The 12,809-nt window shown below is 59.0% G+C and overlaps 4 protein-coding genes across 4 annotated transcripts; all 4 read right to left on the bottom strand.

Moving 5' to 3' along the window:
* Positions 1-1,200: 1,200 nt before the first annotated feature.
* On the bottom strand, positions 1,201-2,850 carry LBRM_14_1600 (putative protein kinase; the record flags this gene model as incomplete). The annotated part of the gene is made up of 1 exon (XM_001563394.1): positions 1,201-2,850. One exon carries the CDS (start codon positions 2,848-2,850, stop codon positions 1,201-1,203), a length of 1,650 nt encoding a protein of 549 aa, XP_001563444.1.
* Positions 2,851-8,061: 5,211 nt separating this feature from the next.
* Positions 8,062-8,451, bottom strand: LBRM_14_1590 (conserved hypothetical protein; the record flags this gene model as incomplete). Its single annotated transcript, XM_001563393.1, has 1 exon — positions 8,062-8,451. One exon carries the CDS (start codon positions 8,449-8,451, stop codon positions 8,062-8,064), a length of 390 nt encoding a protein of 129 aa, XP_001563443.1.
* Positions 8,452-9,309: 858 nt separating this feature from the next.
* Positions 9,310-9,924, bottom strand: LBRM_14_1580 (conserved hypothetical protein; the record flags this gene model as incomplete). Its single annotated transcript, XM_001563392.1, has 1 exon — positions 9,310-9,924. One exon carries the CDS (start codon positions 9,922-9,924, stop codon positions 9,310-9,312), a length of 615 nt encoding a protein of 204 aa, XP_001563442.1.
* An 804-nt stretch (positions 9,925-10,728) lies between these two features.
* LBRM_14_1570 (hypothetical protein, unknown function) lies at positions 10,729-11,979 on the bottom strand (the record flags this gene model as incomplete). The annotated part of the gene is made up of 1 exon (XM_001563391.1): positions 10,729-11,979. The coding sequence occupies one exon, from the start codon at positions 11,977-11,979 to the stop codon at positions 10,729-10,731; it is 1,251 nt and encodes a 416-aa protein (XP_001563441.1).
* Positions 11,980-12,809: the final 830 nt, after the last annotated feature.

The following is a 12,809-nucleotide window of genomic DNA, read 5'->3' as shown; positions in this document are numbered from 1 at the left end:
ACGGGCGAGTAGGACGGGACTGCGACACTGCCTTCGACTCTGAGAAAAAGAGGGATAGGACGGCCTCCACCGAGAGCTCGTTCAAACGCTTGTCATTACTGAGGAACAAGCGTGGTGCTCTGTGGCTTACGCGCGGGCTCAGCTGCGAGTCTCCTTGTGGCGTCTGGGATATGACGGAGTGCACACACACGAAGCGTAGCGGTACACTGGTGACGTTAGTAGGGGCGGGACTGGTCCAGGGATGCCATCATAGAACAGAAAAGGGGGAGAGAGTCTGTAGATGCCTAGCACGATGATGCCACTTCCCTCTCCCGGGGACAGCAGAGAGTCGTTGCATTGCGACGTGTCCTCACAGGTGCGGAGAAGTCCACCAACATGTAGGGGCACCCTGCGCACATACCACGCAAGCCGTTATACGTTGTGTGTTCCAGAACGAAGCGAAAAGCGAGGAAAGCGGAGCCAAAAGTAAGAAGGCCTTCCCGCCACCCCTATACCAATACGCGCAGAGAGGCGGAGACACGCAGACGCACACGCACTCAAGACCCCAAAAGGGGAAAGCAAGGGAATTGAGAACGAGAGAGTAGGGGGTGGTGGCGGATGAAGACGCAAAGCCAGACGCGACGATAGAGAGGCCACAAAGGGGCCAATGACTCCATGGGAAAGAAGGGCGCACATACACGCGCAGACAGACGAGCAGAGAGAAAACAACAGACGCTTGAGAGCACAAGTGTACAGAGGGGGTGAGGTGTTCGTGACGGGAAAGAGGGGAAGGTGAAAACAGAGGGGGGGACAAGAGGAATGGTGGTGGTAGTGACGAGGATTATCCACGCGGAGCAGTGCCGTGGCGTTTGAAGCTACATACATCGTACAGGGGGGGGGGGGGGGGGTAACAGGGAACAACAAGCACCGAGGCGGTGGTGGCATAACCTCACAACCACACAAAGAGAGAGGGGGGTGGGAAGCATTGCAAAGTGGAAGAGATGAACCACACAGTAAGTGGGTAAGGAAGGCAAGGGCAGCCCAGACTGGCACACATACATACACACACAAGCTCAACATCCACCACGAAGGAAGTGAGCTGGAGGAGGAGAGCACTTTAGTAGGCCCACCTGCAGAATATTAAAAGAACCCACGAGGCAGCAATTCCCTCATTCGGTGACCTTTGTTTTGCTTCTCTGCGCGAGGGTGCCGCTGTGACTGCTACGCGAATTCGTGTCGGCGTCGTGCACAGTCGGCGACGGCGCGGTGCAGCATAGCCTTAATGTCGGTCGGCGGAGAAAGGGGAGGAGTTAGCTGCCTGTATGCAGGTGCCATCTGGCGAGGCGTAGAATACAGAGGGTTCAAGTAGGGGCCTGAGGACTTACTGGTTTGCTGGCACCGCACGTCACTCGGGTTCCTACGTGGGTTGGCCATGAGAAGGTAACCGGCCGATGACAACAGGTGGGGCTGCGCCGCATAGGGACGTGCGTAGGGCCTACTGACGGCCTTGGAGCGAGCGGTAGGTCGCTGCACCGGCAGCGACGCTGGAGAGGATTGGCACACAGGCTCGCTTTGCTGCCGAGAGTTCCGCAGTGCGGCAGACCGCACGCCGTTCGGCGTGGTAAAAAGTGAGCTGAGTTGTGGCGAAGGAGTAGAAGCTTTGTTGTTGCTCTGCGCCCGTGGATGCACGGCTGGCAGCTGGGGCAGATACACCTGCGGCAGGTTGCTATACGGTTTCAACGGTGCTATGAAAGGCCGCACTTGGTCTGGGGTGCCATTGTCTGCACTCGATGAACACGCACCCACGGCCGCGGAGGGGGTGGAGTAGTGCCTGCGTGGTGCCACAAGCGGACGCATTCCAGCGTCGTTGAGGACACGCACACGTAAGTTCCTGTGGGCTGAGGTGGCCTCAGAGGAGCCACACCACTCTTTGTGCGCCATGGCCGCGGCGGCCCTTGCGGCGGACCTGGGGGAAGGCATGACAGTCGCTCCATCGATGGAGGCCGGCAGCAGGTGGTGTTTGCAGAGGGAGCGTACGTAGTGTTGCGGCACCCCATCGGGCCCTTGCAGCCACTGCTGGATGCGCTCACGGACAATCGGTAGCTGCAAGATGTCCTCCAGCTTCATCCGTCCACCTGGGTCCCGCACCAGCATCTGGGCCACTATGTCTCGCAACTCGGTGCTGTACATGGTTGGCAAAGGGTCGTACTGCACAGCGAGGATGCGCTGCAGCAGTCCTTTCATGTCCTTTGCGCTGAAAGGGTGTTGGAGCGTCAACATCTCGTACAAGACGACGCCTAGCGCCCACACATCGCTACGGTGGTCATAGGGCTGCTCTAAAATCAGCTCAGGGGATAGGTAGTAAGGGGTACCAACAAACGTTTGGGCTTGGTCGTAAGTGTTCGCCAGTGTGCGAGCAATGCCAAAGTCGCCTAGCTTGATCAGGTTTTCGTTGGTGAGGAAGATGTTCTGCGTCTTGACATCGCGGTGGAGGATCTTGCGCTGATGCACGTAGTCGAGACTCAGCACCAGCTGAATGAGCCAGTCCAGCACTTGCCGCTCCGGTACGTGTACGCCGCAGTTCTTCTTTAGGCTCGTGCAGACGTCGCCGCTTTCGGCATACTCCATCACAATACAAAGGTTGTCGGACTTGCGAGCGAGGAAGCTGTCGACATAGTTGATGATGTTCGGGTGACGCAGCGAGCTCAGTACACGCGCCTCGTTCAGGCTTTGCTGGCGGTCCTTCTTGCTCATCCGCGTGAGGTCCACCTGCTTAATGACGTAGTACTTGCCATCCTCGTTGTTGCGGGCAAGGGTGCAGGTGCCCATGTTGCCCTTGCCAATGGTTTTCACTTTTGTATACTTGTCCATGATGACGGCGGAAGTGAGTGGGGTGCGCCTGTGCAGCTGCGTGAGTGAACCCTAGAGGGAAGTTAATGAGAATGTTTTGCATGTGCCCCGTCGTTGTGGAAACCGTGGAGCGCAGGGGCAGCGCAGGTCAAACAAAATAGGGCGACAGTGAACGGCGCTAAACGTTTTTTTTTTTTTGGGGGGGGGGGGGGAACGGTTCCCTCTGCACTTACACGCATACAAACGGCAACGCACCCGCGCGCGCGGGTGGCGCTCGTGACACTGTACGAGGTGCTGCGCGCTCTCCGTAACGCGATTTCCTCAGGACTGGTGACGGAAGCGCGCCTTGGAGAGAAAGAGCGATCCGATGAAGGCAAACACGCCCAGTGGCAGTTCCGCCATGCGCCATGAATGGTGGAGAGAGACAAGGAGAGTGGGGAGGTGACCATGCACAGGTACACACGAAATACGCGTGCACACGTTTTGTGTTGTCCTGAGAAAACTCAACACTTTTCGCTTGGCGTTAAGCAGCGCCCCGAGCACACTCGGGCCAAGTAGTTGCGGCGGGGGCCGGGGAGGTGCGTGAATGGAAAGACACGCCTCGCGCCACAGATATCTCTTTTTGCTTCCTTTCGCAGGTGTCATTCCGCCACGAGCAGGTGAGTCAACGTACGCATACCACCACAGTCCACCTGCCTCCGACGCACAACGGCGAAATCCCGGTCGTCCCAGACAATCCATCGGCAGTCGGATCGGGTCGTGCGCCCAACGGGCTCTCCATGTCTTGCCTCGTCCCTTCCTCGCATGTGTGCTGCGTAATCAGCGCCAGACAGACTCGTGTAGACTGCGTGCCTCGATCCAAGCGGGTTGAGTTCAGGGTCCTGCCCGAGGGCAGAGGCAGTGGCATCTGTCGCGCGGGTAGCCGTGGACGGTCCAAGTACATGCCTGGGGAGCTCCAAGAGTAAGTTGGACAGCCTCAGGCCAGGGCTCTCTGTGGCCTTGTGCTCTGCCTGTAATGCCATGCATCTCCCTCAGCCGCATCAAGCCGCGGCAGCATTGCATAATATATGCTGTGGAGACTCTCCAGATGGAAGCCTGACGGGCTCGACAGTAGGATTCGGGTTGCACTCATCATTCTTCTGGCGCCGGTGTTTCATCAGCTAACCCGGTCGCACAGAGGAGATGCCGCCCGTTATGCGCAGATGCGCTGTGGCGTTAGCTGGCGTGTATCTTTTCGAGCCTTTTTCGTGAATCGCACGTCCTCCTGTCACACTTGCCTGCGGTGCACCGCTGTCCCGTAAGGTGTCAGTGATAAGAAGGTGAACGCAGCTGCCCACATCTCGCCCCCTGCTAGATACGGTGAGGGAGGTGCCGTTGTCGTTCGAGCTCAGCGTCGATGCTTGCCGAGGTCTCCCGCCAGCCGCTCCTCAGGTGGCGCAAGCTGATTAGAGGTTGCAGCGCTCTTGCGTAGCCGTCGTCGTCGCCCTTCGTTATATATGGCAGGTCGGTGAAGGCCTTTTTGCACGTACTCCAGCCACGGGACCCGCTTGTGGCTCACACCAGCCACCCCTTGTACACCCCCAGAGATTGTATGACCCATGTCCTTACTCGTGGCTTGTCTGCAGTCCATCAGCACGTTTATCCAAAGGCGCGTGTGGTGCCTCACAGCTTCTTGCCGCCGCGGCAGTGAACGCAGACAACAGACACGACATGGAGGTGTTCGTGTTGGGAACCGCAGTCGAGAGTACCGTAGCGGTACGTATCGCTCTGCATGGCGACTTGGGCGTTGCCCCTGCGCTCATACCTGGGCTACCTCACCTGGTACGCAGCAGTGCTCGCCGCTGCTGCGTACTCATCCGGCAGCATCACTTCACAACGCCTCCTCGCCTTCTGCTACCTTGTCGAGGACTCCACAGCTTGGCAACCGTCTGTACGAGTTGCGCCATCCTCAGCGATCGACCACTCCAACATAAAGTTACCTCGGCATGGAACACAACGTTCGTAGCAATGGTCATCGAACGTTAAACAACTCACCTTCCTCCGCCGCTCTTCCGGAGACTGTCGTGAGTGGGAGGACGAGCGAAAGAGAAGCACGCTCAGCGGAAGATCCAGCCTGGTGAAGAATGTCACAATCAACGTGCACTCAAGTGAAAAGGGGCAACGCAGTCAACCGCACAGAAAACTCCTAAAGAATCCCTGATCGATACGCTGCTGTGTGAGTGCATCACGAAGAATATAAGAGAATGAACCGGCGAGTTGAGGTGACAACCTCCGTTCCCTCGCCAACGTGAGCGAGCGAGCTACGGGAGCAGATGAAAGAAGAAAGAGTGAGAGGGCTACACGGAGGCCGTGAGCGAGGCAGCCTATTCGGCCCCATCGGCCCGACTTCTGGGCTCTGTGTGTGTGTGTGTGTGTGTGTGTGTGTGTGTGTGTGTGTGCGATCGGGCCGCCTACACCGAAGCCACACCGGCAGGCATAGAGCACGTCTTTCATACGGGAGCATCGATACGCGTAGATGTGCGTTGTGTCTGCGCAGTGACGAGAGCCCAGTGCCACCTGCCCTTCCAGCGTCCCTGCCCCACCTCCCCGTGTCGCCAGTGGTAGCCCTTCGCGCCTCGCATGCGGAATTCCCGATCGGCCCCCTCTGCAGGGCTTTCGCCACGTTCTGTATGACGGGTCGTGGATCACGCATGGCAGGCGAGTCATGCAGTCACGGAGCTCTACGTCTGCTGCATGACGGTGTGCGCAGCCCTTGCGGAATGCAGCGAGGGCAGAAGTGCCATCAAGACAAGGGTGGGCCGTAGCCCCAACAGAGGTGGAGGAGGCAAAGGCCTCCAATGCGCCGCGCACCGCTCGGTGTTCTGCTGCACCCACGCTGTCGGCGCGGCCGTGGCCCCGACGCATGGCTGTAGTGATGTCTTACTCGCTCACCCGGCTCACGCACGCAGCACCCCATCTGTCCAATGCCGCGCCGCTGCAGAGGTCGCACACCGCACCGGCCGTCGTCATCGGCATAATGCACCTCGTGTGGGGTTAGCTGCGCCCGACGCAGACCATTCGGCCACAGCGCACGCGACACACCCGTGGACAGCGCACCCAGCGCTGCACCACGCAGCGAACCACACGACCACACGGAGAACAGCCGCCGCGCCCTTTCAAGAAGCCACCAAAATCGGTGAGTCTCACTCAGCATGACTCGGGCTCTCAAGCACAGTCGGTCCAAGATACGGCGGGGCTGCCCCATTGCGAGGTCGCCAGCCGATCCCGCCCGCGGTCTCCTAACGGCTTTTTCTCCAACGCAGACAGTTTTCGCCATGCCACCGTGAACGATCCCTGCAAGCGCATACTTCGGGACATGGGAACGCAATCGGTTTCGTCTTTGCTGGCAGTGCCGTCGAACTGGCATGCCACCAAAATCGCCGGCAACATGGCCTTCCGCACGGCGCGACACGTGCCTGCAGACTGCATGCTGTGCGCTAGCACAGCATGCACATGCGCAGCGGGCCGCGCGGCGTAGGAGGAGTGGGCCAGCCACTGCTGCGGTCACCACTTCAGGGCTTGCGCTCCACCCCACTGACATCACTCTCAGCTGGTCGGCCATCCCGCCAGCGGCGCCGAACACGGCGAGGGGGCTTTGGCTCCCAGGGCACGGGCGCCGCGAAGCACGACATTTTCAGCATCGCCACTCCACCGGCATCCCACAGCGCCTTCTGCCACGGCGAGCCGCCTCCTCACCTCTCGTGGCCACAAGACGAGCCGTCCCCTGGCCTGGTCCAGTGTCACTCCCTCCACGGCGAGGGCGAAACCGACAGCACAACTGCAAAAAAAAAAAACAGCATCCTGCGGTGCTCCCGCTACCTCGAGTGCTGCAGCGTCTTTCTCCGACGTGCTCGCCGGTCTCTGTGATGCGTGCAGCCCTATGCAGCACAGGTTATGTCGACAATGGTGGTCAAGAGGATAGAGGCTTTTTTCACCTCAGCGCGTGTCCGCCTCGTGCCATACAACAGGAAGCTCAGCTCCACCCTACACCAGCCCCTCGCTGGCCCATCGCACCGTGCGAAGCAGCCGTAGGCACGCGAGAGAGCAGTCCACCCACGCAGCCATCCGAGCGCCGCCCCAGCCCCAGTCCCCCTCGGGGGAAGGAGGGGGGGCTCAGGACTCCCCACACCGGTAGGCACTGAGGGTCGGGTGAGACAGGCTCGGGTGAGACAGGCTCGGGTCACACTGGCGCCTGGCCCATCGCGTGCGCGGTGCAAACGCATTCGAGCCCGCAGGTCGCTCCGACGCCGCGCCACCCAGGGCCTCACCGCCGGCATCCGCAGCGACCCATCGCTCGGACCTCGCTACGTCGGAGGCGCTCGACCCTGTCACCACCAGAAGCGGCCCGGCACTGGCAGGGAGAGGGGGGCGGCTGGCTTCCCCTCACACACACACACGCAGAGTGTGGGCACCAGGGGGCCTGGCATGACCGTGCATGGAGTGGCCTCATAAAGGCGGTGCAACTCTACTCGAGAACAGACATGAATGTGTGTTCATTTTACTAGCGTGAAGTCGTGCTGATGTGTTGTCGGTCGCCTTGAAGGTGTACATATTTAGAGGAGAGCCGTGCGCGAGATTGACGAAGAAAACACGATGAGGATGAAGGCAACAGAAGAGAGTGGGCGAACGACAACAAGCGAGAACGCTAAAATGCACCCATGCAAGGGCAGACGCATCGCCGACGCGATTGCCCCAGACGGGGTAATCATAACGGGAGACCGGCACACACACGAGCACAACACAAGCTAAAAGAGAGGAAAAACAGAGATGCAGTCCATCAACGGAGGGCCTAGCCGCCCATACAAGCTTCTCTCCTACTGAAATCGAAGACACGCACACGTTTTGTGGTGAGGTGGGCTGATAGCAAAGAGAGTGAAAAGAAGGGATGAGAAATGCGGGGGTGAGCTAGCCATGGCAAGCTCTCCGATAATCCTTTCAACGCCTCTCTGTTCCTCACTTCCCTTTCCTTTCCGTACCGCGCAGCTGCCACCATCGCTATTTCCTATCACGAATGCGATTAAATGCTGTATCAGCATCAGCTTCATCGCTCTACACACAGCATACACGAAGGGGAATGGACTCGCCAAACCAACTCATCGTGCCCCATATCCCTCCTTCAGTGATGCATACAGGCATAGACGCTGGCACGTTCTTACATGTGGCCACGTTGGCCCATCATCTTCCTGTGCCACTTCAGTTCAGCGCGAGCTGCAGGAGGGCAAGACCAAGCATCGTTGGGGCGAGCCACATCATGTGGGTGTGCAGTACGAGCCAGTAGGCGATGAAAAACCACCCTGCTGTGTGTGCAGAGTTGTGACCATTGTAGCCCAGCGTGGCATATCCTGCCGCCCAAATCATAGTGAAGACCGCGATCATGCCTGAGATGACGCGATTCACGACCGACACGGTAGACTGCTCCGCCACGATCCAGTGGCGCATGAACATCTTGCCAGGAACTACGGCAGAAACGGTTCGGTGACTCTGTGCCTGCAGGGCGGCGCGTGCCTCAGCCGTCACATGCTGCGGCAGGATCTGTGACCAGTCGTGTGTGGTAGGTTTGTGGAAGCTAGTGCGAGCAGCCATGCTGAAGGCGCTCAGGGAAACAGTGGTCCCTACCGAAAGGGTAACACGACGGAACATAGTAGCCAATGGTCTACGAGTGATGGTACGGCGCGCAGTGTTATGGATTGAAGGAGCGGATTCGGCGATCAAGAGAGTGTCTACTGTGGAGGCGCTTCCGTACAAGAGGCGGAACGGTGAGGTGGCGAGGAAGCGATGAGGTGGTTTGGTGGCTACGACGATTGTCTTGAGAGGCGAGAAAAAATGAGACAATTAGGGAGGCCGATGATGAGGGCGGCGATAGTAGGCGTAGCAGCCAGAGGGGAAGAGGCGGTGGTGGTGCGCCCCGTAGGGACGAAACTCGAGTAAGAGCGTACAACAGAAGTGGGGGGGGCAGGCCGAAATGCCGTGCGAGTGCGGGAACACTGCAACTACTCTCTGCTGGCAGACGCTCAAGAGAAAGGAAAAGTGATCAACGCAGAGGCGCAGTCGCGAAGCCCAATGGATGCGCCGGCTGCACAAACTTGCTGCCGTGACGCCTTTGTGGGCGACGATGTCCTCTCCTGGAGTGTATCCTCGAAATAAGGCGAATTTGAACATCGATGATGAGTAGTAGAAGGACGAGCAAAGGAAAAAGAAGAAGCGAGAAAACTTCGCGGACACCGCTGCACATGCACGCGATATGCACGCACATGCAAGCCTCGATATCGCTGTCAGTGCGGGTGTGTGGGTATGGGCGCGCAACTTCTGCTCAGCTCGCCCTTTGAATACATCACCGCGACTTCCATTCACACGCACCTTCACTGATGAACGTAGGCGCGCTTCAAGCCGAGATAAAGCGTCGGCGAAAAGCACTAAACCGTTGCCTTCCCGCAGCACACATCACTTCCTCACCGGCCTTCCCGTAAGCGACCCCTGTAGGGACGCCCGGCGAAACAAGTACGTGATGCTGAGAGCATTAAGCAACGCAATGAGCGTCACGACGAAAGCCTCGGTCACTAAGCGCACCGTCAGCATGGTGAAGATCTTCTCTACCCACTCCCGGATGCCTTGCTCTTTCATTCTAAGCAGAATCTGGTCATCGTGCATGCCCATCACGAACCCATCGGCGCGCGTCATGATCTTGCGCAGCGGGTCTATGCGGTTTTTCCAGCGCTTGAGAGAGGTCAGTCCAACTTCCATCTTGATCATCTTCGGCTCACCTGAGTAGTCACGGTTGTCGATGCAGTATGCATGCTCCTTATTGGCATGGGTCGTGAAGTACACACGATCCTCAGCGCCATGCTCGCCAGCGTAGGAGGCGTAGATCACATGTCCGTCCACGTCGCGAATGAACACGTCAAAGTCGTTCTCCCCCGCCATGACGTGGTAGTGCATGGCCACACCCTCGTAGAAGTCCTTGCCAATCGAATACAGGCACACCTCCTCTTTGCCCACGTCGAAGGTAAGAGCGGTGATGGTGGGTTTCACCCGTAGCGCTGTGGCAGGCAGAACCATCGCCACCGTACAGAGGGCTGCTAAAAGCCCACACACAACCCCAAAGCGCATGCCTCGTGTGACGGCTCTACAGGCAGACGCAGACAAATACACGCAGACGCAGACACGCGGCGAGGGATGGGGGTAAGTCAAATGGGACTGGAGAAAAGGGCAGGCGGGGGAGAGGGGAAGCAAGTGGGGGAGCGCGTGTGTACGTCTGTGGGCGGTAGCGGAGGGAGGGAGCAGAGACGTCATGCATCACCAGTCGCACCATAACCTATCGGCGAGAGCGTCGGCGACGAGCAGCGCGAGAGTCGCCTGCAGAAAATTGGTCCTCCGAGGAGGGGGGTGCTCAAACGGCTCGCCTTCCATTCCATCACCGCTTTGCCTTTCTTTGGCTGCGTTGGGTTTGGTTTGGGTGTTCGCCCACAGAACGGGGGCGGTAGAAGCGATGACCGTCGGCATGCAAAAGTGAGGGATGCGCAGGCCCAAAGAAAGCGTGTGCTGCCAGCGGGGGCGGCGCGGTGTGTACGATGAAGGAAGACACATCCAGTAGGTTCAAACTATCCATATATATATATACAGCGAATCAAAAAAAAGCGAACGAGTATCCCCGCGTAACGCCGCACAGTAGCAGACAGTGGCCTGACCCAAAAGGTGAATGTGGGGACGCACAAGAGAGACACAGAGACACCGATAGAGGGAAAGAGGCGAATAAACAGAACGACAGCAAGAAGACATGCTTCCTGCACCCTGTCGCTAGCCTTGTGGCGCCACGCTCTCCCATCAGTAGCTAGCCGCCTCGCTTCCTCACTGGTTAGCCGCTCAAGCAGTCATCCTGGCCGCTGTACAAGATGGTGAAGCCGGCAAAACAGCGTAGAGGTCAGCTTTGAAGCGGGGGTGCGTCGGGTCGGCCGCAGAGTTTGGCGAGCGAAACGGCGAGGCATGCCTCGTAGCTCGCACGGTTGCCCGCAGCGCAGGGCCCAGACCCTCAGCGGCGACCGGAGACTTCGTTCGTATCGTCAGACCTCGATTGTACGTCTTCGTCACAGAGGAGAGAAGCGCTGTGCCCCTGTCCTGCACACCAGCCTCGTTGCAAAGGTCAAGTACTGTACATGCTGTGAGACGGCTAACATCGAATGCACGAAGTGGCTCCTGCACTCCGTCATCACTGACCTCGTCCTCCTCCTCCCGACAGAGACGCCATCGTATTTTTCCATCCCACCCCAGCGCGCGCACCACCGACCGCAGCGCGCGCGCAGAGCGGCGCACCAGCAAGCGAAACGTCGGTACGGGCACTGCAAAGTGCACCTGCAGCCGCAGCAGCTCGGCGACTAGCCGCTCCCATTCCGCGTCCACTTTGTCCCTGAGCGGGTTGTTGGTGAGAAGGGAGCGCAGCCCGGCCCCAGCCCTCTCGAGCTCATTGAGTGCCACGTTGCAGTAATCGAGTCGGCGCGTTTCGAGAAGACATTTGAGCTGCAGCGCACAGAGTACCTCGAGTGGCTCAAACAGCGTCCGCAGTCGCTCAAGAAGCTCCACGACGCTGATGCCACCGCCTGGTGTGCGATCCCCCCGCAGAAACGCAAAGACGATCTCGCCGTCGCGAGGTCGCACTGGGCACTGAAGCACAGCGGCGCACATGAAGGTGAACTCCTCTGACCGTACGTTATGCAGGCTGAGGTTGCTGCATACCGTTTGAAAGTCATCCATGAGCGCTGCCAGCCCATGTGCCCGCAACCGCCGCAGGACCTCCGCTTCACTCTCCATTATGAGGGCGCAAAAGAGCGCCTCATCGAGAGGGCGACGCGAGGAGGTGCTGCGGACGGAGGAGCAGTGCTGGCCGCGACGGTGTACGACGGCTGTGCGTCGCGGTTTATGGGGCTGGGGAGTCGGAAGCAGCGCCAGCTGCCGCGGAGGCAAGTCAGACATGCCAGGTGGGACGAGTCGCGCAGTGCCATTGCGTGGCTGCTCTGCGCCACTGAGCGTATCACCTGCGGAGAGCCACAGCACATCGCCTACCGTTTTAGTGCCAGCTGGGCAGCGGGTTTGCATCTTTGCCATGCGGCACACGCACATGCATTTATGCTTGCACGCCTGCCTCACCGCTTGCGTCTGCAGAGCTCCAGAGAAGGGGACTGCAGAAGAGAACTTAGCGATTGTCGTTCTCTCTTCAGTGCGGTAACTTCGGCAGGGAACGGCCACTAGCTGACAACGGCAGCAGCGACGTGTGGGTGCAGAAAGACACGGAGAGTGGGAGAAAGAGAGCAGGCAAAAATGCGGGTAAGAAGTGGGTTACGATGCATCAAGGAGGAGTTCTACTGTGTGGCTCCGCATTGCCGCGTCGTGTGCGTCGCCCAGCAGCTGTTTTGTCAAGTGAATTCACGATGTTAAATCATCGGCAAAAGTGGTGCAGGCCGGGTCAGCAGGTGGAGTCGAGCTCTGCAACGCGCTGCCGTAACCGCGCGCGTGAGTAAATCTGTTTTCCTTTTGCTCTTCTCTCGTGCCTGAAGTACCAGGCGATGATCGAGTGAGCGCGGCACGCTTGTATGTGCTACGCTCAGCTGATTTTTCTCGACGGGTGCTGTGGACCGCCGCCTCTCGCTGCGATACGCGCTAAGGCTTGCTGAAGGCACAAAGACGCCTGGGCAGACGAGGCAGACACTTCACATGCCGCCTGCTTCTCCCTCCATTGTGACGTCCTGTCAGGGTGGCTTAGTGTTTGACGCGCCGGTTAACTCGTTAGGGGAACCGTTAGAGTCGCGTAGGGTTAGGGAAACGAGGCGGGTTGCGACATGAGACGTTTGTCAAGAGGAGGGAAAAGGGCGGGGAGGAGGTGCGTAAAGGGCCCACGCCCCCCTCTCCTCGCCCTTTCCTCACTGTTCGTGATCGCCTCTTGCCTTCTAAGG

The sequence above is a fragment of the Leishmania braziliensis genome, chromosome 14 (genome assembly GCF_000002845.2).
Source record: "Leishmania braziliensis MHOM/BR/75/M2904 complete genome, chromosome 14".
Lineage (NCBI taxonomy): Eukaryota > Euglenozoa > Kinetoplastea > Trypanosomatida > Trypanosomatidae > Leishmania > Leishmania braziliensis.
The sequence above is the reverse complement of the archived record's forward strand: the minus strand, read 5'-3'. Positions and strand labels throughout refer to the sequence as shown.